Consider the following 26117-nt stretch of genomic DNA (forward strand, 5'->3'; position numbering starts at 1 on the left):
GACTGGCTTCTTTCACTTATAATAATGTCTTTAAGATTCGTCCATTTGTAGTATGTATCTATACTTCCTTCCTTTTTATGACTGAATAAATATTCCATTATATGGTTGTACCACATTTGATGTATCCATTTATCAGTCGATGGACATTTAAGTTGTTGCTATTTTTTTGGCTACTATGAATAATACTGCTGTGAACATTCATGTACAAGTTTTTGTGTGGACATATGTTTTCATCCCTCTTGTATATCTATGAGTGGAATTTCTGTCCATAGGATAACTCTGTTTCAGGAACTGACAGACTTTTCACAAAGTGCACCGTTTTACATTCCCACCAGCAGTGCATGAGGTTTCCAATTACACTAACTGCTCACCAGCATTTGTTATTGTCCCTTTTGCTATAGTCATCCTACTGGGTGTGAATTGGTATCTCATTGTGCTTTTGATTTGTATTCCTCTAATGACAAATGAAACTGAGCATCTTTTCAAATGCTTATTGGTCATTTGTATATCTTCAGAGAAATATCTGTTCATATCCTTTGCCTATTTTTATTTTATTTTATTTTTTATACATCTTTATTGTAGTATAATTGCTTTACAATGTTGTGTTAGTTTCTGCTATACAACAAAGTGAATCAGCTATACGCATACATATATCCCCATATCCCCTCCCTCTTGCGTCTCCCTCCCACCCTCCCTAACCCACCCCTCTAGGTGGTCACAAAGCACAGAGCTGATCTCCCTGTGCTATGTGGCTGCTTCCCACTAGCTATCTATTTTACATCTGGTAGTGTATATATGCCCATGCCACTCTCTCACTGCATCCCAGCCACCCCTTCCCCTTCCCCGTGTCCTCAAGTCCCTTCTCAACGTCTGCATCTTTATTCATGCCCCACCACTAGGTTAATCAGTACCATTTTTCTAGATTCCATATATATGCGTTAGCATATGGTATTTGTTTTTCTCTTTCTGACTTACTTCACTCTGTATGACAGACTCTAGGTCCATCCACCTCACTACAAATAACTCAGTTTCGTTTCTCTCTCTGTTCTTTGCCTATTTTTAAATTGTTATTTGCCTTTTCGTCATTGAGTTATAAGATACTTTGTATATTTTGGATATAAGTTGCTTAACAGCTACATGATTTGAAAATATTTTCTCCCTTTCTGTGGATTTGTCTTTTCACTTTTTTGATGGACACCTAAGAAGACTTTGCCTAATGCAATGTTATGAAGACCTACTCCTATGTTTCTTAGACTCCTTCTTCTAAAAGTTTTATACTTTTAGCTCTATTTTTAGGTATATAATCCATTTGGAGTTAATTTTTGTGTATGAGGTAAGCAAAGGGTCCAACTTTATTCTTTACCATGAGGTTATCCAGTGTTGTAGCACCATTCGTTGAAAAGATTATTCTTTCCCCCATTGAATTATCTTGGCACCTTTTTTGAAAATCAGTTGATCATCAACGTGAGGGTTTATTTTTAGATTCTCAATTCTTTTTCATTGACCAATATGTATATTTTTATGCCAGTACCACACTATTTGATTACTGTAGCTTTGTAGCAAGTTTTGAAATCAGGAAGTGCAAGTCCGCCTACTTCTTTCTTTTTAAGATAGCTTTGGCTATTCTGAGTCCCTTTCATTTCCGTATAAAAATTCCGTATAAATTTTAGTTTATCAATTTCGGGGGGGGGCAGCTGAGATTTTGAAACAGATTATGTTGAATCTGTAAGTGACACACATATCTGGATGGAAATAGATGCCATGCTCTGTACTGCTCTTTTTTTTTTTTTTAATTAATTATTTTTGGCTGCTCTGGGTATTTGCTGCTGCACGCAGTCTTTCTCTAGCTACGGTGAGCCAGGGCTACTCTTCCTTGCCGTGCGTGGACTTCTCACTGCAGTGGCTTCTCTTGTAGTGGAGCACGGGCTCTAGGCACGCGGGCTTCAGTAGTTGTGGCACACAGGCTCAGTAGTTTTGGTTTATAGGCTCTAGAGCGCAGGCTCACTAGTTGTGACACATGGGCTTAGTTGCCCTGCGGCATGTAGGATCTTCCCGGACCAGGGCTCGAACCTGTGTCCCCTGCATTGGCAGGCAGATTCTTAACCACTGCACCACCAGGGAATATACTGCTCTTAACAGAAGGAAAATCTGAAGACTGCTGGGAAAGTAGTTAAATTGCCCTTTTACAAGTAAAGAAATCAAATGATTAGTTCTGCTTTTTCTCTTTTAAATGAACTCTTTACCTGATAAATCAGCGTGTATTATAGTCATTGACTTTGAATCTCATCTTGCCATTTAGTCTTGGGAGGAATTTAACTTAATTTAATCTAGTACTGGACAGGCCATTGCAATTCTCCCTTGATTCACCTACACAGATCTGCAACTTCTACGTTTAACATTCATTTGAGATGTTACCATACCTTCCCTTAACTGTAAACTGCATAATTGTTTTCAAATGTAGGTTTAACTATTATTCAGGTATGGTGAGGCCAACAGATCAGAAAACAATTGCCATTGAAAAGACGGTTTCTCACAATTCCCAGAGGAGGGGGCGTGCCTCACCATGCAGGGCCACATGGGAAGCAGGAGGGTTAGCCAGGAGGCAGAGAGAACAAGGGTATAATATGGGCAAGAGTTTTTATTGTGGTTCCCGGGGGAAGGAATGGGCGAGGCAGGGTCAGCAGGCAGGCTAAACACCTTTAGGATTGCAAGTGTGAATAATTTCAGCAGGCTCTGGGTTATAGGGGCTGCCTATTACTTCTAATATCAAGAAGGGTACTTTTCAATATGATACACATTGTGCTGGGTAGAGACAGTGTCAATACTATATTGTTAGGAATATGTTTGGTACTAGAAAGGATTGTCGTTCATATTAGACAGAATTGATGGTACTTGTCAGGAGTCTCCAGGGAAACCCCTTTGTAAGAACTGAGGTTCCATCATTTGCAGAGACGTGGATGGACCTAGAGACTGTCATACAGAGTGAAGTAAGTCAGGAAGAGAAAAACGAATAACGTATATTAACGCTTATATGTGGAATCTAGAAAAATAGTACAGATGAACCTATTAGCAAAGCAGAAATAGCGACACAGACATAGAGAACGAACATACGGACACCAAGGGGGAAAGAGGGGAGATGTGAAGAATTGGGAGAATGGGATCGACATATATACACTACTATATAAAAAATATTTTTTCTCATTTGGGGTATTAAAGTTTTGTAGGAGAAAGTTCTTATTCTTAGGAAATTCATACTGAAGCATTTTAAGGTGAAGCGTCTTGATGCCTGAACTTATTTTCCAATGGTCTAGGAGGAAAAAAGTGGGTGTCGACAAACACAATCACAATGAGAGGATGGGTGAGAGCATAAAGAAAGCTGATGTTAAAAATTGTTGTGCAAAACGTTGCAAATTGTTAAATCTAGGTGGGTGGAATATAGATGTTCATTATGCAATACTGTCAACTCTTCTATGTGTTTGAAATATTCCTAAATAAAAAAGTGAGAAAAAAAATAACATAGCGGTGAAGTGCTTCCAACAGCCAGCTTAAAGGGAAAAACTAAAGCTAACCATGATGCAGAGCATTGTTTATTCCTAGACAGAAGCCTGGATGAGATTAGATAGATACATTTGTCCCAGACTGGTTGCTTTCTAAATACACCCACTGCACCCCTTTGCTAAAATCCAGAGTCTCCTTTATTTCTTTTTATTTTATTTTATTTTATTATTTTATTTTTTTGCTTTACGCGGGCCTCTCACTGTTGTGGCCTCTCCCGTTGCGGAGCACAGGCTCCGGACGCGCAGGCTCAGCGGCCATGGCTCACGGGCGCAGCCGCTCCGCGGCATATGGGATCTTCCCAGACCGGGGCATGAACCCGCGTCCCCTTCATCGGCAGGCGGACTCTCAACCACTGCGCCACCAGGGAAGCCCCAGAGTCTCCTTTAAGGGAGTGCTTGGGTCCTGATGGTGAGGTCAGGCTAGCCTGAGCAGTCAAGAATCTATCCAAACACCATTGCAAGTGTACTTAATGCCACTGAATTGTATACTTTAAAACAGTTAAAATGGTAAATTTTGTTATATATATTTTACCACAACAAAAAAAATTTTAGAATCAGCTTGTTATAGTCACACACACAGCGGGGATGAAAACCTGCTGGGATTTTGACCAGGATGGTAGTGAGTCTCTATCACTTTGGAGAGAATAAGAGGTTTTCAAGTTGAGTCTTCCAGTCCATGGAGATGGCATGTACCTCCTTTAAGCCTTCCTTAATTTCTCTCAACGTCCTATTATAATATTTGGAGTATAAATCTTGCCATCTAATCATATTTGATTTTAAAATGTTGTTGTAAAACATGATACCTTATTTTATTTTCTTCCTTTTTTATGATTTATTTATTTATTTTACACTAGGTCCTTGTTGGTTATCTATTTTATTTTATTTTTTAATTTAATTTAATTTTTGTTAAAAAAAAGACAGATTCTTCATTTAAATCAGCAAACTCAGATTCTTCAAGCCCCAGCCCATGGTGGGCAACCTTCCCTCCCCAGTCCCCTCACCCCCACCCCTTAGCCACAGAGAGGGGAATGTAAAATGAGAGGCCTGAAGGCCTCTGCCAGGGCAGGCTGCCTCAGAAGCGTGGTGAGTGCAGTCCAGCTGGGGCTGGGGGAGCAGCCGCCACAGACCCCTCCCTATAAATTAAGTCCCTGCAGCCACAGCTGTGGGCGAGGCGTACTTGTGGGGAGAAGGCTGTTAGGCAGCATCCCTGACTCCCAGCCAAGGAATGGATTAGGGCACAGGGCTCAGGGGAAGAGAGGCCAGAGAGAAAGAGAAGAGGTATGGTGGGGAGAGGGGGTGATGCCCCCCTAATTTTGGTCCTGGGGAAAAGAGGCCAGTTGGTCCAATTTTGGTGGATTTGGAGAAGGGAATGTATTAGTAAGCACGGTGGGGAGGCCACTGTCAGGCACCCTCAGAGGAGACAGGCCAGGCCCCAACCCTGGCAGAGGGGAGTGTGAGAGCTCCAGGGGCTCTCAGGGAATGTCACTGCTAAAATATATATATATACACACACATATATATATATATTAACCATTCATGGCAGGCGGGGGCAGGGCTGTAGGTGGGATCAGAGGATCTGGCGCGGCATCCCGTAGCCGGTCATGCCTGCCTGAGATGCCCCGCGGTTGGTCCCCATCTGTAACCCGATCACATTCTTGCCCTCCTGCAGCTGGTCGTCTGAGAAGTTCCGAGGGTTCTCCTTGGATTTCTTGGGAAACCAGGTGGGATCTCCAGAGAAGAGCCCATTGCTCTGGGCTACCGCCAGCCCACCCAGGTTCAGCAGTGTCCGCTGCACACAGGCCATGTTCTTTCCTTCCCAGAGGTCCACAGTCTGGAAGATGTCAGTGGTGTTGATGCCGTAGCGCTCGGCTGCTTGCAGGAACTGGGAGATCTGCTCCATCTGCTTGAAGGCCATGGCGGAGGACTGGATCTCCCTCACTGGGGCCTGCCCCTCGGGGTACAGCCCATTAATGAGCTCACACAGCACCGTGCCATCCTTGAGTCAGTTCTGGAAGTTCTCGCGCCCAGGCTGGGGCCGGCCCACATCCTTGCGGCACTGGGCGGTGGTCCACTGGATCAGGCTCTGCTCCAGGTCTGCATCGTATTGTTTCTCAATCTGCTGCTGCACCTCCCGGCTCAGGCCGTAGGTAGGTCCCCTGCTGGCCATTCCAAAGGGTGGTGGTGTCTGGGGGAAGCGTTCACGCGGGCCGGAGAGCTGCGCACTCAAGGCGGGGTCTGCAGCGCGAGAGAAGCGCCGGGCCGGGCCCGGCCGCTATCTATTTTAAATATAGCAGTGTGTACATGTCAGTCCCAAACTCCCAATCTATCCCTCCCCCCACCCCCAGTAACCATAAGTTCATTCTCTAAGTCTGTAAGTCTGTTTCTGTTTTGTCAATAAGTTCATCTGTATCATTTTTTTAAGATTCCACATATAAGCAATATCATATGATCTTTGTCTGACTTACTTTACTCAGTATGATAATCTCCAGGTCCACCCATCTTGCTGCAAGTGGCATTATTTCATTCTTTTTAATGGTTGAGTAATATTCCATTGTGTATATGTACGTCTTCTTTATCCGTTCCTCTGTCGATGGACGTTTAGGTTGCTTACGTGTCTTAGCTACTGTAAATAGTGCTGTTATGAACATTGGGGTGCGTGTATCCTTTCAAACCATGTTTTTATTGGAATATATGCCCAGGAGTGGGATTGCTGATTCATATGGTAGTTCTATTATTAGTTTTTTAAGGAACCTCCATCGTGTTCTCCATAGTGGCTGTATCAATTTACATTCCCACTGACAGTGTAGGAGGGTTCCCTTTTCTCCACACCCTCTCCAGCACTTGCTGTTTGTAGATACCTTCCCCCTTTAACTTCTAATTGTTTTCCGATTATAAATAAAAATGAAAGTGATTTAAAAAAAAAAAAGAATCGTGACCCCCAAATAGATAAATGTTGGCAGTGGGCAGAGATGGGTGGGGAGCCAGAACAGACAAAGTAAATTAAGTAGGGCATTCCTGCCCAAAGGACACTAAAGATCATCAGTGAACTTAGGATATGTGGCCCAGACATGAGCCCCATTCCCCAGGACAGCTGGTGATTCAAGGTTCCAGCCCCCCATTCCCTGAAGGCTCACAGCTGCTCCTCTTCGTCATTCACGGGGCTCCCTCTAGAGGTCAGAGTGTGCTACTGACATGATGGCCAAGTAGGGCCCCGCAGCACAAGGTGGATGATCTCTCCCATAAAGCGGGTGGAGGGAAGGAGATTTAGTATGGTCCTTGCCCGCCCCTGGAAGGTATCATTCTTTTATTTGTGGGAGTGTGGAATTCCCCCCAGTGTTGGTCAGGTGGGTGAACCAAAATGTGAGTGCTGTGTGCTCGTGGAAGACAAAGGGAGTGAAGATCCCAATTATTGTGAATTGGCAGACTCCACGCTGTGGGGAACGGACGTGCTCCATATGGCCACTGATGGTGGGCAATGGAAATGTGGACCTCTTGGGTGTGGAGGGCCTTGTATGGGGCTACAAATTCAGGTCATGGGCTGGAAGTCTAAATAAGAAATGAAGCAGTGAGGGAGGTCACAAAAGTAAGTCAAACACCCTCAGGAGGCAGGAACAGGTCCACAGGGCCTGGGACTGAAGGTTTCCCATTCTGTGCTGCTGATGTTATTAGCTGGATTTCTAATGGCCACAAGCTCCTTGGGTGGTCTTGGGTGGCCAAGACACCTTCCCACTGGTCCTCAGCAGTCCAGAAGTTGTAACCCTGTGGGTCAGCTTCCTGGGCCGAGGGTCAGGGTAGGGCCACTGTCCTTGGGCTGCACTGCAAGAGCAGAGGTGTAAACACAGAGGCAGCCTTTGGGAAGATGTCAAGTCAAAGTTAGAACCAAAGAAGTCCTCAGTTAAAAGAAACTGGTCATTAGGAGAGTCTTGGTCATAACCAAACCAGTGGAAGTGGAAAGAAACAGATAAGAAAGGACTCAGATGAAATGTAACAGAGGCAGGACCTGAGTCTATAAAAATATACCTGTAGAGATTTTCTTAACCCATTATCTGTCACAGACCCCCTTTGACAGTCTTGTGAAGCCTATGGACCCTTCTTAGAAAAATGTTCTTAAATGCATAAATACCTAGGGATCCTGGGGAAAGAAATTATATACTAACAAGGTTATTATCAAAATATATTTAAAAAACAAATTTGTGGGCTTCTCTGGTGGCGCAGTGGTTGAGAGTACGCCTGCCGATGCACGGGACGCGGGTTCGCGCCCCAATCCGGGAAGATCCCACATGCCGCGGAGCGGCTGGGCCCGTGAGCCATGGCCGCTGAGCCTGCGCGTCCGGAGCCTGTGCTCCGCAGCGGGAGAGGCCACAACAGTGAGAGGCCCGTGTAATGCAAAAAAAAAAAAAAAAAATTGTGCATCGTAATACATGTGCTCCTTTATTAATATATTAAATAACAAACTAATATACTTTCAATATAGGAATGGTTGCAATTTGCGTTTTTAGATAGAGCTTGTGTAATGTGATATGAAAATATACGTGATTTTAATTGGTGACAAAGTTACAAGTACTGCTAATATTACCAAAATCTGTTACTTCTATTTACAGTGGAAGGAAATGGTAATTTTCAGGTAGACATTAGTGAAAATAAACATGTACCTTCTTCCTATCCAAGTTCACACCCCTGTAAATTCTGTCCACAGACTCCACTCCAGAACACTGTTCTAGAGTCATTTTCATAAGGAACCCATTTCTTCTCCTTAGCGCCCTACCCAGGAAAAGCGGAGCTAAGGTTTCTCCAGGTTTGCCTAGTATAAGGTTTTAGTTCAATTGGCTTATATCAGAACTGGGAGGCAAAATCCTTCATTTCTTCCAGCTCAATGTTTTTCAAACATTTTGACCTACAACCCATAATAAGAAATGCATCTTGCATTGAGACCCAGTGCACATACACACAACTGAAACTAAAATTTCACAAAACAATACTCTACTATATGTAGTATACGTACAGTACATAGTTTGCTAGGGCTGCCATAACAAAATATCACAGACTGTAGGGCTTAAGCAGTGGAAATTTATTTTCTCACGCTTCTGGAGAATGGAAGTCCAAGATGAAAATGTCGGCAGGTTAGCTTACCCTTCCCCCTCCCCATATCCTCAAGTCTATTCTCTAGTAGGTCTGCATCTTTATTCCCATCTTGCCCCTAGGTTCTTCATGACCATCTTGTTGTTGTTGTTTTTTAGATTCCATATATATGTGTTAGCATATGGTATTTGTTTTTCTCTTTCTGACTTACTTCACTCTGTATGACAGACTCTAGGTCCATCCACCTCACTACAAATGACTCAATTTCGTTTCCTTTTATGGCTGAGTAATATTCCATTGTATATATGTGCCACACCTTCTTTATCCATTCATCTGTTGATGGACATTTAGGTTGTTTCTATGTCCTGGCTATTGTAAATAGAGCTGCAATGAACATTGTGGTACATGACTCTTTTTGAATTATGGTTTTCTCAGGGTATATGCCCAGTAGTGGGATTGCTGGGTCGTATGACAATCACTATCTTTTTAAACTTGCTGTAACAAGTTTAAAAAACTTGGCTCGTTAAATATCCTGAATGTGTCGAAATCATGTTTCTCTATTGTTTCAAATTTAGCTAAAAACTAAACATAACATAATACAGTCAAGGAATTGACATCTCCTCACCTTTGCCATATTCTATTGATTAGAAGAATGTCACAGATCCTGCCACATTCAAAGGAAAGAGATTACACAAGGTCATGAACCCCAAGAGGGGGACCATGAGGGGTCATCCTAGAGTCTGTCCACCATACACACTCTGGAGGAGACAGAGTCTGAGTTTGGCCTAGGTAATAAACCAGAAGAAGGTAATAAAAACAATGAATGTGAGTGAGCTCAAAAGCTTCACGTCATTTACTTGTGTAGCTTTTAACAACTACACAATAAGATTGAGATAAGTAACGGTACTTTCATCTTACAGATGAGTTACCTGGAGGGGACTATATTTCCCTGGCTGGGGAGTTGGGCCAAGGGGAGTATCTGGACTTAGAGGAACCAAAGAGTCAGTATCATTAGACGACCCAGGCTCAGGCTGAGAACCATCTGGGTTCAGCAGCAGAGACCAAACAGAGCTTCAACACTTGCAGACCATCCACTGACATTTGACTGACCACCACAGGACACTTGCATTGAGAACTTACTCTCTTTGTTGGCAGAGGGCGGTAGTTATTTGTTCTCTTGGTAACCACTCAGGAGATGTTATGCCTGATGGTGTCTTTGTTCAATCCATCCAAACTCTCTTCTGTGCACACTATCTCCAAGAACCCAAGATACTAATAAGCCCCTGCAACTGGCAGGGGGGCTTGAAGACCTCAGAAGTGTGGAAGGTTCAGCCTGGTTGGGGTACAAGAAGGCTGTCTTCAGCATGCCAAGCTCAGGGGATGGGAATCCTAAATCCTAGCAACACAACCATAGGTGAAACATCTATTTCCCTTCAAGTATCCACTACGTGAGGGACTAGAGACATAAGTGAATAAAGCAGAGACTGTCTCTAGTAACTAAGGAAAATTCGGATTTCATTCATGTACTACGGATGTGTTTGTGATTATACCCAGCAAACATTTATTGAATCCTTCCTGTTGATGGGAGATATAAAGATGAATAATTTCTCTCTCCGCCTAATCCAGGAAGAATACATCGTAGATAGATTAGTACTATAATAGAGGGACCGAAGAAGTGTCCACGAAGTATCCTGTAGGGCGGGGGGAAGGAGAGGAATTTCACGGAAGGCTTCTTGGAGAAGATAAATCATTTCCTTTGCAGTTAGGCATTGTAGAAATGGCAGCACTCTGCTACATAGCTGCTGAAGAGTGAGGCCTATATAAGGCAAGGCTTGAGCAAAACCCTGGAAGCCAAGCTGTGTGGAGAACTGGTGGGAACTATGGTTGAGAGAGTACTCAACCATACTTGAGAGGTAGGAGGGACTGAATTACTAAGGCCTTTGAACTGGGTTTACGGGTTTGGAATAGATTTTGAAGTCATTGGAACATCATGGATGGAAAGAACAGATTCAGAGGAATGCTTTAGAAAAAGAACTCTGCGGAGGACAGGTTGAGGGTAGGAAGAGATTTGAGTGAGGCAGTGTTAGTATAATCCAGACAGGAATTAATGACAGGTTGAGCCGAGGCTACGGAAGCAACTGGAAAGGAGGTGCAGAAGTCCATAGGGTGACCCTGGGAGATGGAAGAGTGGAAACCAACAAGAATTAAACCAAAGGCAGAGAAGATGGTGATGCCATTAACCAAACCCAGAAACAAGGGGGAGGAGTACACAGGTGAGGCAAATCAATGAAGGTGTACGATATGTTAAGTCTCAGGGGCTTGTAAGACATATTTGTGGGACTGTAGGTATACAGTTCAAGAGAGAGTTATCTTGAGTTACCTTTATCACCACGCAGACAAAATATTGAGTCATTTTCGAGAACACTATTTGAAACTGTGAGAGTGCACTAAACTAGTTAGAAAGATAGTAGAGCATTGAGAGAGGGCTGGAGAGTGCTGTATATGTGAGAAAGAAGAAGTAGAAAGCAACTTAATAGGGACAGAAGTAGAATCAGGAGAGAGTGTGGTTCTGGTGACCAAGGGAGTAATTTTTTTTTCTGAGCATAGCCGATTTACGATGTTGTGTTAGTTTCAGGTGTACAGCAAAGTGCTTCAGTTATAGATATACATATATCTATTGTTTTTCAGATTCTTTTCCCATAGGGAAGCACATTTTAAGGAAGAATTACTGTTGGTAAACTAGACAAGATGAGAACTAAGCCAGGACCATTGGACGAGGTGAGTAGGTCACTGGCAACTTTGGGGAGCAGTCTGAGAAGAGTGGCAGAAGCAGAATGGACTGCCTAAGGAGAGAGGAGGCTAAGGTATATCACATCAGTTACTTTTAGGAGAAATTTGAGAAGGGAAGAGTGTGAGAAAGGAAAGTGCCTTGAGGAAGGAGAGCGGGTATTTGAGACATTCTTGTAGCCACGCGCTACTCTTTTCCTTGCAAGAACACAGCTGTGCACGACAGGAAGAAGGGATGCGAGCCCCATTTATTTCTTAACACAAAACTCCAGATCTAAATTACCATCTGGGAAGGGAGGAGGGGGACATTAACTCTATTGTCAGATTCAGATTTTGCTCCGGCAGCTTTGGCTAAGTCTGCTGCAGCTGTATAAACTCCATCCCTCCACCCCAAACAAAACAACAAAACACCACCGCCTCCCTCCGCTTCTTCGTAATCTGGAAAAACCGAGCAGGTGCACCGTGCCGGAGTCCTGCGCCAAAGGCCCCTCTCCGAGCCGGCTTTAACCCGAAGGTGCTCGGCTCCTGAGCGGGTCCGGCCTGGTGTGCAGCTCCCGACGCAGCGCGCCGGGCGCAAACCCGATAGAGTCGCTTCAGTTCCGCCCACCCGATCTTCCCACGATGCTCAGGCTTTGCGGGCCGTGGCCTCTGTGGGGACATCAAGAACAGTCAGGAAAGCCCTCGGCCCTGCCTGCAGCCCCTTCGGCCCGCTGCAGTCAGCCTCCATTACCTTTTCCCGCGCCGCACCGCCCTCGGGAAAATGAAACCTTGTGGCGTCAGCTGAGGCAAAAGGGTATGAGCTTTTTACTAGGCAAAGAGAAAATGCAGAACCGACTTTACGCAGCAAAGGGGTGTGTTGCCCCAGCCCGGTCGCCCGGACGCCCCGCCCAGGCCCGCCCTCTCGGCATCTGGGACTACATTTCCCAGAGGCCTCAGCGGCCCCCGAGGGGCAGGCCCGTCCGCTCTCCGCTCACACTGAGCAGTGACTGGCTTCTCCGGAGGAGGGCGGGGCCTACCCCAGCCAATGGGTCAGAGGCTCGTTACGGCGGCGGAAGCAGCGGCGCTGGGCTGAGGGGTGGGGGGCAGAGTGCTAGCGCCTCGGCGGCAGCGGCGGGTCCGGGAGCCCGAGGACGCCGGCTCCACAGGCGGAGAGCGCACAAGAGCGAGCTCGAGGCGGCGCGGCGGCCACTCGGCGCAGCACTCAGGTAATGGCGGGACGGGCGCCTGGGAGCGGAGGGGAGGAGAGGGGAGGAGACGAGGGGGCGGGGCGGCCGAGCCGGGCTGCAGCGTCCTTCCCGCTGCGCGTCCCCGGGGAAGGGCAGCGGTCCCTCGTCTCCTGCGGCGCAAACCTGAGCTCTTTCGCGAGCTGAGCACGGCTTTTGGGCCGGCGGCAGAGGCCGGGTGTCCTGTGGCAAGGAAGGGAGAGGCGTCGGGAGGGCTGGGCTGATTCGGGCGTGGGGGCGTGGCGGGCGTGGGCCTTGGCGGGGAAGCTGAGAGGCCGGGGGAGCGCGGGCGGGCGGGCGGCCCAGGGAGTTTGGCTCCTGGAGCAGTTTAAAGTGACTCTCCACATCCGGGCCCTGCGCCCGCCGCTTTCAGACCCTGACCGAGGCGGGGCCTCCGAGCTCCCCGCCCCTTTCGCCTGCGGCGCTTGTCTGCCTCTGCCATTGGCTCAGCCTCGAGAGGTTTGCGCTGCCCCGGCGAGGCTCGCGCCTGATTGGCTGGCAGTCGGCGGGAGGGTGGGGCGGGATCTCAGCGCGCAGGCAGCGTTGGATTGGTGCGGGCCCCGGACTGACGCGCCCGGCGTGGGGCCAATGGGCGGGCGGGGGAGGTAGGGGCAGGTTCGGGGGAAGAGGACTGGAGCGCAGCGGCAGCCGGGCAGCGGGGGTGAGCGGGGCTGGCGGGGCTGGACAGCGGCGGGCCCAAGGCGCGCTGCGGCACGAGTCGTCCCCGCGACCTCGGAGCCCAGCGCTGCCACCGAGATGGGTCCTCCGCGGCACCCCCAGCCCGGCGATGTGGAATCGGGAGGGGCGGGCGGCGGGCGGCGGCAGGTAAAGGGCACACTGGTCCCGGGGCTCCTCAGAACGCCTGCCCCTTCCCCAGGGATGGAGTCTCAGAGACCCGGAGTGTCTGGAGACCTGTGTTCTCTGATCTCAGCGGGGGACTTCAGGGTGGGGGCAGGATTGCGGGCGTATCGGGGATATCGGCTCCTGAAGGAGGAGTGGGGGTCGATTTTAGGGAAAGTGGTGAAGGTCTCGGTTCCCTTTGGCTCAGTGGGGCTCTGTGAAAGGGGCGGGGGAGAAATCCGTCAATGGAGGCCTGTGCAGGAAAGCGTTTGAGAATTCCTTTCGGATCAGGTCTTGATGGAAGGTATCTGATCCCTTCTTAGGACAGGGCATCTGCCTCCGATTCCTCCTGTGACACACTGATGACAGTTCTGTTCACCTTGGTGTGAGGCTTAAGTCTTTCAAAGGCACATGCCATTTGCCTTGAAACTTTACACAGAAGTATATATATTGTGTTAAGATCTGTCACGTGGATGTTATACACAATGCAGTGCCGACTTTTGTGGCAATCCACAGGTATTGGGGGGCGGTGTCATAATATCCCCCAGCACCACATAAACGATTTTACCATTAATTGAACCTATGTACATCAAAAGCTTAAACAGTTTACACCATTTCTGCACTGTATATTGAAAACAAGTATCATTTTAGATAGATGATGCTACATTTGCTTTTCTAAGGGGAGATGTAGGTACTAAAAATGCTTTACTTTCTCATTGATTCTAATATCAGAATCCAGTAATAACCATATGCCTATGCACTGCAGGTGGAAATGAGTTCTCAACAGTTTCCTCGGTTAGGAACCCCCTCCACCGGGCTAAGCCAGGCTCCTTCACAGATAGCCAACAGTGGTTCTGCAGGATTGATAAACCCAGCTGCAACAGGTGAGATGTGTGATATTTTTCTATATTGCTTCCTGCTTTAAAAATATTGCCAGTTTTCTAATTTAAAAATTAGCAAATTCTTTGTGGGATTTTAGTAAATACTAGGTTATCAAATTTGAAAAATGGATATATTACAGTTCTAATTTAAATAGGGCTTTCTTTCTTCCTGTTTTAACCACTTGATTCACAGGTACAGAGTGTACATGAAACTTACAGTGAAGCACGCCTACAAGAACATTTTTTTTAATGTATTAATGTGTTCTTATTTAATTAAGGCCCAGAGGTGTAATAATGAGGTGTAATAATAATGCCATGAGGAATGCAAAGGTGTGTAAGGCGTAGGTCTTGCCTTTCAGGAGCTTACTGTATAGGAAAAGAGATTTTTAAAAGATGTGTATACGCACATATATGCAACTTGGTTTTTAGTCGTATACTCTTTGAATGCTGAAGATCAGTGGCCTCAGCTGGTGATGATTTTGCCCCCCAGGGAATATTTGGCGATGTCTCGGCACACTTTTAGGTGTCACAAGTAGGGGGTGCTCTTGGATATTTAGAGGCCCGGGATGCTGCTAAATACACGACGTTAAGCAGGACAGCCCCCACCCCCACAGCGAAGTATCTAGTCCAGTCAGCAGTGCTGAAGTTGAGTTACTCCTTCAATTAATTCTGTATTCTGTGTATCAAGTGGAAAGGTGGCATTGCGAAGTGAAGTAAGGTACTCCTTTTTTTATTCCTCTTTCTTTACAGCCTGATTTCTATGTTCCTCATCATGGTAAACGGTACTTACCATCTACTTATTGCTCAAACCAGAAACTCAGGCATGGTGTTTAATTGTTCTTTGTCTCTCACCTGTGAGCTGTGGCCTCCTTCCTATTGCTTCGCCTCCTTCCTGGCAACTTAGTTTTTGTTACAAATTTATTTTAGTTCTCTTTAGACTTAAAGTAACTTTAAGCTACTTTATTCCTCCTCCTTAACAGTAGCTGCTCATATTTTCTGAACAGATGATAAGTTCTCAGCCTTCTTGACCTTGGGACTTTACACAGTCCAGTTTTGTTTTGTTTGTTTGCTTGCTTGCCACAATCTTTCTTCTTCCTTTGCACACTTATTTATCTGGCTAATTCTTTGTTCTTCCTTGAGGTTTCCTCTCAGATGTCACTTTCTCTGGGAAGTCTTTACTGACTCCATCATCCACAGCAACGCAAGGTCGGGCCTCCTCCTAGAATGAAGGCCAGGACCTATCTGGCCATGCTTCTTTGTATGTGCTATCCTTGCTACAGGGTAGAGGTTAACAAATTCTTATAGCGCCACAGATTTTTGACAGTGTTTTATCATTTGTATGAATTCACAGCAGAATTTTTTTTTTTTTTGGCCAAGCTGCATGGCTTGCGGGATTTTAGTTCCCTGACCAGGGATTGAACCCAGGACACAGCAGTGAAAGCGCCAAGTCCTAACCACTGGCGTGCCAGGGAATCCCCACAACCGAATAATTTAAAGGAGCATAGCTAAAGAGAATTTTTTTTAATAGAAATCCATTTTTAATTTATTTATTTTATTTATTTATTTTTGGCTGTGTTGGATCTTCGTTGCTGCACGCGGGCTTTCTCTGGTTGTGTCGAGCGGGGGATATTCTTCATTGTGGTGCACGGGCTTCTCACTGCAGCGGCTTCTCTTGTTGCGGAGCGTGGGCTCTAGGCGCATCAGCTTCAGTAGTTGTGGCTCGCAGGCTCAGTAGTTGTGGCTTGAAGGCTCTAGAGCGCAGGCTCAGTCATTGTGGCACAAAGGCTTAGTTGCTCCGCGGCATGTGGGATCTTCCCGGACCGGGGCACGAACCCGCGTCCCCTGCATCAGCAGGCAGACTCCCAACCACTGCGCCACCAGGGAAACCCCAAAAGAGAATATTTTTGAACATCTATTTGCGAGAATTATACTGCTCATTAAAAAGGGTATCAATTAGCAATAATTGCCCTCAGACTTTGTTGAGAAGGAAATCATTGACTTAGACCCAAATTGTCTATAATTTTACTTCTGAAATGTGTATGTTGTTTCCTTCAGTTGCTCTTAAAAAGAAAATAAAAGTTTTCCTTAAGTAGTTAGATGTTTTTCTATATTTCCTGGTGCTCTTATTGGAAGAAGTAATTTGGGATCCTACGCATGTCAGGATTTCAAGTACATGTTCACAGTACAGAAGTATAGATTACAACCATTCTCTTAACTACTGCTTCAAGGTTCTTTTCTGATAAAAATAAACAACTTCAAATACCTAGAAGGAAACGATACATAGTTGCAAAAAGAGCTTAGTGGAAAATGGTCAGTGCCTTATATCTTAAATGAAAGTGTCAAAAATCAAAGTCTTCCTGGACAGATAGGTTTGGAGGAAAGTTATGAAATTGTCCATTTCCTTTAAAATTTTAATTAGGGGAAAATCTGGGCAGTGGGGAAGGTAAAAAATCTGTTGATAATGGAAAGACAGAAGTAAAACTCTTTATTCACAAGCATCACGTATACAGAAAATACTAAATGTTTTTTAAAAGCTGTTGGAACTAATAAGTGAAATTACTAAAGGTTGCAGGATAAAAGTTCAGTGTACAGAAATCAATTATATTTCTAAATACTAGTAATGAATAGTGAAATTTTAAAAATGTCATTTACAGTATCATTAAAAAAAAACAACCCATAAAATACTTAGGAATAAGTTAACAAAATATGTGTATGACCCGGGCTTAGAAAATGATGTAAAACATTGCTGAGAGAAGTTAAAGACCCTTTCCTTTACCCAAAGGGATCTGTAGATTCAAATGAATCCTAATCAAATTCACATCAGGTACTTTTCTAAAAATTGAATCTAAAATTAAATCTAAAATTTATGTGAAAACCAAAGGACCTAGAATAGCCAAAGCAATTTAGACAAAAAAGAAGAAAGTTGGGGGACTCCACTGCCTTACTTCAAGACTTGGTATAAAGCTGCACTACTCAAGACAATGTGATATTAGCATAAATCACTGGATGATTGGTACAAACTAGAGGATCCAGAAATAGACCCACACATAATGGTCAATTGATTTTTGATAAAAGTACATAGATAATTCAATAGGGGAATGATAGTCTTTTTAACAAAATAATGCCAGAACACCAGAATATCCATATGAAAAAAAGTAAACCTTGACCTTTACTTCCACTGTGCACATAAATTAACTCGAAATGTATAATTATGGACCTAAGTATAAAACTTAAAATTTCTAAAAGAAAATATAGGAGAAACTGTTTGTTACCTTAGAGTAAGTAAAAATTGCTTAGGGCACGAAAAACATTGATTATAAAGGAGGCAACTAATACACTGTACTTCATCAACATTAAAAATGACTGCTCTGCAAAAGACACTGTTAGTAGAATAAAAAGGCAAGCTACCAAATGAGAGAAGACATTTGTGATAAATGTGTCAGCAAAGGACTTACATCTGGAATATATAAAAAACTTGTAACTCAATAGCAAAAAAGGCAAACAGCTTGTGTTTTTTTGTTGTTTGTTTGTTTTTAAGGGATGAAATATGTGAATAAACACTTTACCAAAGATGCTATATAAAGGCCAGATAAACGCAAAAGATATTCAACTGTATTAACTCCTCAGGGCAATGCAAATTAAAACCACAGTGAGAAACTACTATATACCCACTAGAATGACTAAAACAAAAAGACTGACAATACCAAGTTTTGACGTGTTTCTCGAGCAAGCAGAACCCATGCATTGGTGGGAATGCAAAGTAATCCAGCCACTTTGGTAAGCAGTTTGGCACAGTGTGTTAAAAAATTTAACATAAGCTTACCATACAACCCAGCAGTCTCATTCCTAGGTGTTTACCCAAGATAAATGAAAATGTGTGTCACACATACAGTGACTTCTCCTTCAGTGTTCATAGAAGCATTATTCATAATAGCCAAACCCTGGAAAGAACCCAGATTTTATCAACTGGTGACTGGATAAGCAAAGTTTGGTTTAATCCATACAGTGGAATACTACTCAGTGGTAAAAAGAAGCAAACTAGCATTATAAACAGTAACGTGGATGAACGTCCAAAGCATTTTACTGAGAGAAAGAAGCCAGACCCAAAGGACCACATACTGTGTGGTTCTATTTCTATGAAATTCCAGAAAAGATAAAGCAGTGGTGATAGAACCATCAATAGATCAGTGGTTTCTAAGGAGTAGGGGTGGGAGGGAGGGAATTGTCTGCAAAGGGGCATGAATGAACTTGTTAGAGTAAGGGAAATGTTCTATGTCATGATTGTGTTGTGATAACAGTACTGAATACATTTGTGAAAATTTAGTTTTATACAAAAAATTAGATTTTATATGTAAATTGTACCTCAGTTAATAAACCTGATTGATTAAAAATGGACAAGATATGAACATGTACTTCACAAAGGAAGATGTATATGAATGGCCTATGGTCACATAAAAAGAAGTTCAACATTACCAGTCAGCATGGAAATGTTAATTAAAACCACAATGAGATACCCAGTACACACCCACTAGAATATCTGTGTGTCAAGAATCCGTGAGGATGAGGAACAACTGGACCGCTAATACACTGCCGGTGGGAACATGAGATAATACAACCACTTTGGAAAGTACTTCGGCAGTTTCATATGAAGTTTACCATTTGACCCAGCCATTCTGCTCCTAACTTGTTGGTGAGAATGTAAAAAAAAAAAATCATTGAACTCTCTTTAGAATAGCCATTTTATTGTATGCAAGTTATACCTCAATAAAGCGGTTTTAAAAATCAAAAATTTTTAAAAATCTGAATGACCTAGGAGAAGGGTCAATGTATAGCAGAATATAAAATATGTTAATCTTTTCTCCCAGCACTTTTTTCCTCCAAGAGAAAATTTCTGATTTTTTTTCCTGAGGAGATCATTGAACAAGGACTCAGAGTACATATGGATATTTATTCTAGAGTTGTTGACAATAGCAAAAATTTGGAAATTTTTGCTCATCGATGATATAATGGTTTAAAAAGGTATAGTACATCTATTCAATAGAATTTCATTTAGCACTTTTGAAATGATGCGGTGTATATTCTGTATTACTTAGCGATTCCACTCTTAGGTGGAATCCAATAGCAATGGTAATGTTCACCAAAAGTCATACATGTGAATAATTACTAGCATTCCTATTCATAATAGTAAAAAAAAACCTGAAAACTAACTGTGAGTAAAATGGGTAATTTGTGATTTATTCAAGCAATGGCATACTGTACTGAGAATGAAGGAGCTATGGCTACATGTAATAATATGCACAAATCTTATACCTATAAGTGAGAGAGACAAGAACCAGGTACATTTGTTACGAGTATATATATATGTTCAAAAATAGACAACAGTAACCTATAGTTTTAGAAGTTAGCATAGTGAGTATCATTGGGAGGTACAGTGACTGGAATCAGGCTGAACAGAGGGTTTATGGGGAAGCAGTAGCATTCTGCTTGTTGATCTCGGGGCTGGTAACTCGGGTGTATTCCGTTTGTAAAAGTTCATTGAGCTATACACTTGTCTTTATGAAGGTTATAGTTAAATAAAAAGTTAAGTAAATAAAAACCCACCTAAGATTAAAGAGCTGAGAAGTGTCTGACGTTTTACCAAAATAGTAACTTGGTGCCTTTAGGGGATAGACTTTGGGAGCAGTTTTACTTTCTTTATAGTTTTCCAAGTAATTAAAATTTTTTATGTAAGTATAATCTTTATGTTCAGAAAAATAATGTCAGTGTTGTTTTGGGAAAATGATAGTGCAAATTAATATTTTCACAGACTCTCCTCTTTCATTACATTAGTTCCTTGATTTTTAATAAATTTTTTATCATTGTGTTCTGAATTCACAGCATTTTAAAATTTATTTTTAGTTTTATTTATTTTTGGCTGCGCTGGGTCTTTGTTGCTGCACGCAGGCTTTCTGTAGTTGTGACGAGTGGGGGCTACTCTTCGTTGCAGTGCGCAGGCTTCTCATTGCGGTGGCTTCTCTTGTTGCGGAGCATGGGCCCTAGGTGCACGGGCTCTAGAGCACAGGCTCAGTAGTTGTGGCGCACAGACTTAGTTGCTCCGTGGCATGTGGTATCTTCCCGGACCAGGGATTGAACCCGTGTTCCCAGCATTGGCAGGCGGATTCTTAACCACCGCGCCACCGGGGAACTCCCAGTTCCTTGATTTTTTTAACTTAATTTTTAAATACGTTACGTGTTCTCATGGTCCAGAATTCCAAAAGAAAAAAGAATATACACTGAAAAATATCTCTCCTTCCTGTCCTCCACTCATCCACTTTCTTTCCTTTCAGGCAAACAAGATGCTTTGGAGATATGTTATCCATATTCAAATACAAATGTATTTATATTTGTGTGTATTTTATTTACTTTTTCTCTGTTCTGTACCTTGGTATTTTCATATATCTTTTTCACTATATATATATATATATATTATACATTTTCCCATAAGAGTACCTAAAAAGCCTTCTTGTTTTATTTTTATAGTTGCATGGTAGTCTGTTGTGTGAGTATACCATAATTTATTTAACCAGTCCCCTATTGATGGACATGTAGGTTTTTCGGTTCCTTTGCTAGTATAAAAATACTGAAACAGATAACTTGTACCTGAGTCATTTTACACACATGCTGTGTATCTATAGGGTACAGTCACGCAAGTGGAATTGTTGAGTCTCAAAGGGTGCATGCATTGTAATAATGATAGAGCTTTACTTGTTCACTCTGTAGGGATTTGGACTGAGAAATTGGTTACCTTTTTTTGGGGGGGATGGATGCCGCACCACACAGCATGCAGGATCTTAGCTCCCCGACCAGGGGTCAGACCTGTGCCCCCTGCAGTGGAAGCATGGATTCTTAACCACTGGACCGCCTGGGAAGTCCCCAAGTCACCTTTTTAATATTAGGTTTTTATAACTTTTTAAATAAATATTTTAAATGAAATTGTCTTTTATCTTATATTACAATTTCAAGTATTTGAGGTCATTCTAGATAGTTTTCAGGCCCTTTGTTCATAGGAGTAGGAAATTACAATCTTTAAAACAAGTCCCGTGTTCCAAAGGTGTGACTTTCGAGTTTGCTCTCCATCAGGGGAATTTGATGCCCAAATTTTCCTTGTTAAGAAAATCTCAGAAGGAAACGGTCAGTTTATCAACCCTGCAACTTAGCTGCAAGCGCCACTCTTACATGTGCTGTTATATTATTTGATACTGGAAGGGCATGACACGCTGTTTCACCCTTCATGTCTTCACTAGTCAACGATGAATCTAGTCGAGATGCTGAAGTCACTGCCAGGGAGCACGTGGGTTCCAGCAGCTCCCTACAGTCCCGTGAAGAGAAGCAAGAGCCTGTTGTGGTAAGGCCCTATCCACAGGTGCAGATGTTGTCTACACACCATGCTGTTGCATCGGGCACACCTGTCACAGTGACAGCCCCGCCAGCACATCTGACGCCAGCAGTGCCACTCTCATTTTCGGAGGGACTTATGAAGGTAATGGAGAGGTTTAAAATTTCACATTGAACGACAGCTAAAGACTGGCTAGTATTTCTGACAGTGCTCACAGAGTCTTAGGCTGTATCCTAGGATCATAGCTTTTTCTTTTTGACCTATCAGTTCAGCTCCTCTCTGTAACTCAGAGTTGCGCTGTTCTGCAGTGCCTAGTCTCGTGCCGCTGGGCAGTTGGCATCACAGGATCTTTTCTCGTACCCATTTTGACGTGGATTTTATTTCAAGTTATGGGCATGCTAGTGTAGCTTTTATCTTGGAGTGGCACTCTTCTCCAAGGTTTTGTTTTGATAGCTTGCTAATTTGGGTGTATCAGAATATCGCCTTGTGTATTAACCATATGGATATGTGTCAGTTACTGGGAGTTTTGTTTACTTCCAGCCAAACTTGGGAGGCGGCACGGTATAGAAGAAAGAATGTGGGCTGTGAGCCATACAGATCTGGGCTTTATTCCCAGTTCTAGTTTTTACTGTCTGTGTGGCTTTAAGCAAGGGACTTAGCCTTGCTTTGTATGTTTCCACATCTGTAACATGGCAATGCTAGCACCTCAATGGAGAGGCTGTGATGCTAAGAGATAGAACATGTGAGGCTTCGGGCATCCTTCCTGGCGCTCTCCAGGTTTGATTTGTGCGCGTGTGTGGAATGAAGGGCATCGCTGGAAACGCTGTTGATCTGTGTCGTGTGGTTTTCTGTTCGCAGCCGCCCCCGAAGCCCACCGTGCCTAGCCGTCCCATTGCTCCTGCTCCACCTTCCACCTTGTCACTTCCCCCCAAGCTTCCAGGGCAGGTTACCGTTACCATGGAGAGTAGCATCCCTCAAGCTGCAGCCATTCCTGTGGCAACAATCAGTGGACAACAGGTTTTTTTCCTCTTAATTTGCTGATTTTCAAACTGAGATGCCAAACTGTTGATCATTATTTACTGAATGCCAGCAGTACATTAGGCACTGGACTAAATCAAAAATTAACTGGTCACCGGTATCTGCAAGGGGACAAGAGGAGAGTGGACAGAGAAGGATGGCCTCGGGAGTGAGACCAGTATGCACAGTGGTCTTGTCATTCGGCCCGTACGTAGTGGGTATCTGCTGTGTACGAGGCACCCCCTGCAGTGTGAGAAGCAAATCTAGATAAGACAGCCCGTGACCTTGAGGAGCACAGGAGTCCGGCTGTGCTTGGTTACAGGCGCAGAACTCCAGTGGGCTGAGGACAGCCTCACAGCAGCAGTGCTTCTCTAAGGCTGTTCTCTGAGGACGGTGATGTGTGTCTCTTGGGCGACTGGCGGGTTCCCTCAGCAGCCTACCAGTTGTGAACCTTTATTTTAAAGTCTCATGTTTTAACTTAATTTTTTTTTTTTGAAATTGCAGTCCTCCTCCATAATATGTATTTGATTTATTTAAATATTTTAAATTACTTACCAATGAAAACTGAATCTCACAACTCACTCCCTTCAAGTTTTCAGGAGAAAAATGGTATTCCAAAAAGGTGCACTGTGGTGTTTTTCATTTTGTCATATTGCTGAGTCCTCCCAGAAGTGCTGGAATGCCCACCTGAGAAGCACTGGCATCAGGATCGGGCAGGTGTGAGGAAGGGACACGTAGGGGTGAGCTGCAGAACTGATGGGCGAGTGCCCGTTGGATGCTGACTGAATTTACTTAGAGATCTTGGCTAGCATAAAGCATACGTGAGTGCAGTGGCGTGTAAAGGAAATAGTGATAATAAGAAAAAATAAGCTATAGGCCAAGACAAAGAAAACAAGGGTAAAAGACTACTATTGAAGATGAGAGTGTCTGAAAGTGGACAGTCAGATGTGTCATCAGTGATAGGACTCTAACAGCTAGCTAGATTCAAGGCAGTTGATGGGTCCTCCCTGCCCCTTACCACATGCCTGCTGGCACAGGGCATCGTGCAGTATGCTGTGAAAAGGAAACTAAATGTCCTTTCCCTTGGGGTGCTCACTATCTTAAGAGGAACAACATGACCCACATTTGGAGGCAGCTGACTTCCTAGAAGCAATGGCTAAGCACCCGTGGCTAAGACCAGGCACTTGGAAATAACGTTGCATCCTGTTTCTTGCAGGGGCATCCCAGTAACCTGCATCACATCATGACCACAAACGTACAGATGTCGATCATCCGGAGCAACGCACCTGGGCCCCCTCTTCACATTGGAGCTTCTCATTTGCCTCGAGGTAAATAAAGGCTGCGTGTTTTCTTCAGACTCCTGAAATGCAGTGACAGGTGTACGTTTGGTAGAAGATACAGTAACACAAAGCATATCCAGAATGAGCTTTTTAGAGTTGCAGGACAGCAGAAATAAACTTAGATTAATGCACATTTTTAGTGTGGCCTAATAGGTGCTTATTATAGTTGTATTGCAACACATATGTGTATGTGTGTAAACTCAGAGCAATTCAAATTTTCTGTATGGTGTAAAAATTGTCCTTTATACTGAGGAACTCCTGAAAGCTGTGGTTGTGTAAATATGGGCTTCATTTTCAATAAATAAGTCACAAATGTTAATACTGAGTATTTTTGAAGTTTAGTGAAAATGCTTAGTCAAATCTTTTTATTCACATGGCAATAAGATGAATTTATTCTTACAATTAAGTGCTGATAGGTTGTAAGGTATTAAATTTAATGAGTGTTTTCAGTTACTTGATCAGAAATTGTTACCTTCTATTGGAGAGGATAAAATTATTGTCGGCAGAATCAGGCTAACAAATACTCTCTCTCAGTGTAACTTAGTGGTTGTTCTCAGAGTGAGGTTCACAGACTGCAGGGGGATCTGTGTGAGGTCGAAACTAGGACGTGTGCCCTTTTGTCAGTGCTGATATTGGCACTGATGGTACAAAGGCAGTGGTGGTTCAAGTGAACTCTCACTGGTGGTTAAACTGCTGCAGCCTTGGCTTGAATCAGGGTAATAACAGCACCGTGCTGTGCTTCACTGCTACATACTTGCAGTTTAAAAAAAAAAAAAAATAGCCAGTTTCATTTAAGAACACCCTTGAAGAAGCAATACAGATTATCGATCTTATGAAATCTCAGCCCTTGAGGGCACGTTCTCTTAATTTTCTGTATGATGAAATGGGAAGTATACATAAAGCACTTAAGCTGAATACTGACATACTGAGCTTATAGGGAATATAATTGTAGCTATTTAAATCATGAGCCCGGAAGCCATACTAATGAAAAAAATACTGTTTTTCCAGGTGCAGCAGCTGCTGCTGTGATGTCCAGTTCTAAAGTAACCACGGTCCTGAGGCCGACTTCCCAGTTGCCAAATGCTGCTGCAGCTCAGCCGGCAGTACAGCACATCATTCACCAGCCAATCCAGGCACGCCAGGGTTGTGGGTAGTCAGCCAGCAAGCGTTCAGCGCCTACTCTGAGTTATTCACTCTGCTTGGCACTGTGCGAGTCCTTGAACCTCAAGCGACTTTGGATCTAGCTGCCAAGATGTAGAGAAGGCTGAATTACATACAGTGTCATGTGATCCACTGTAGGAATTTAGGAGAGGTAGTAAGGGAAGGCTTTTGGTTGGGATGGGTGTGGCAGTGGGGATTCAGAGACGTGAAGGGGGGCAGCACTGTGAACAAGGCGAGGAAGGTAGTGGTGGTTGTACACAATGTGGAGTAAAGCCTAGTTAGAACTGAGGGATTCTAAGTTGGATAGGGGTGTGTGAACCCCTAGACATTTTATGCACATAGGTATGCTTTTTGAGGAAGACGGTCCATGCCTTTCAACTTTTTTCAAGGAAACCTGTGGCCTCAGTACTACTGAAGTATAACGTGTTACTGCGTGATACCATGTCTGTCTCTAAATTCGGGGCTCTAAGATGAAGACTGTAAACTTGATTTTGTACACAGCAGAGAGCTACTGCGTCTTTGGAATACACTGATATATGGTCAAAGAAATATCTTTGAAAGATTAATCTAGCTGAATTGCATACAGAAGGTAGAAGTTCAGTGCCTTTGGGGCCAGACTGGTAGCATGTATGAAATAGCTGGGTTTAAGATACTACGGAAGAGTGCTGACTGGGACGCGGGGTAAGATATGTCTAGCCTAGAGCTTTCACATTAAACAAAATAAAAGACCTTGCTGGTAATAAAACACGTTTGGAGACTGATTAGGGCCCCAGGAGTATAATGGTAGGAAGGGTTGGAGAAAGAGGAGAACCAAGGTCAAGAGCTCAGTAGTGCGGAAGACGGCACAGCAGTCCTAG

At 43.8% G+C, this 26117-nt stretch overlaps 3 protein-coding genes across 11 annotated transcripts in view; 1 reads left to right on the forward strand and 2 right to left on the reverse strand.

Moving 5' to 3' along the window:
- Window positions 1-4616: 4616 nt before the first annotated feature.
- Window positions 4617-5797, reverse strand: LOC101273290 (transgelin-2-like). Its single transcript, XM_049712297.1, has one exon. It carries the CDS (start codon window positions 5470-5472, stop codon window positions 5125-5127), a length of 348 nt encoding a protein of 115 aa, XP_049568254.1. The 5' UTR covers window positions 5473-5797; the 3' UTR covers window positions 4617-5124.
- A 5847-nt stretch (window positions 5798-11644) lies between these two features.
- LOC117195496 (translation initiation factor IF-2-like) lies at window positions 11645-13088 on the reverse strand. The gene is made up of 4 exons (XM_049712541.1): window positions 13028-13088; window positions 12521-12964; window positions 12154-12392; window positions 11645-12071 (listed from the first exon to the last, which is right to left on the reverse strand). The coding sequence occupies exons 1-4, from the start codon at window positions 13086-13088 to the stop codon at window positions 11775-11777; spliced, it is 1041 nt and encodes a 346-aa protein (XP_049568498.1). The 3' UTR covers window positions 11645-11774.
- SAP130 (Sin3A associated protein 130) overlaps window positions 12472-26117 on the forward strand; it is a 75481-nt gene continuing 61835 nt past the window's right edge. For 3 of the 9 annotated variants that reach the window (XM_012535616.3, XM_033400182.2, XM_049712639.1), the window contains exons 1-6: window positions 12472-12628; window positions 14253-14370; window positions 21651-21886; window positions 22601-22759; window positions 23976-24087; window positions 25108-25232. In XM_012535616.3, the coding sequence (XP_012391070.1) occupies window positions 14259-14370; window positions 21651-21886; window positions 22601-22759; window positions 23976-24087; window positions 25108-25232 (744 nt within the window). In that variant the 5' untranslated portion in view covers window positions 12472-12628; window positions 14253-14258. Of the gene's footprint in view, window positions 12629-13287; window positions 13308-13402; window positions 13472-14252; window positions 14371-21650; window positions 21887-22600; window positions 22760-23975; window positions 24088-25107; window positions 25233-26117 lie in introns of those variants that run through there. The other 6 variants (XM_033400183.2, XM_049712637.1, XM_049712638.1 and 3 more) reach the window with 6 other exon arrangements.

This window comes from Orcinus orca, chromosome 7, assembly GCF_937001465.1.
Source record: "Orcinus orca chromosome 7, mOrcOrc1.1, whole genome shotgun sequence".
Taxonomy (NCBI): Eukaryota; Metazoa; Chordata; class Mammalia; order Artiodactyla; family Delphinidae; genus Orcinus; species Orcinus orca.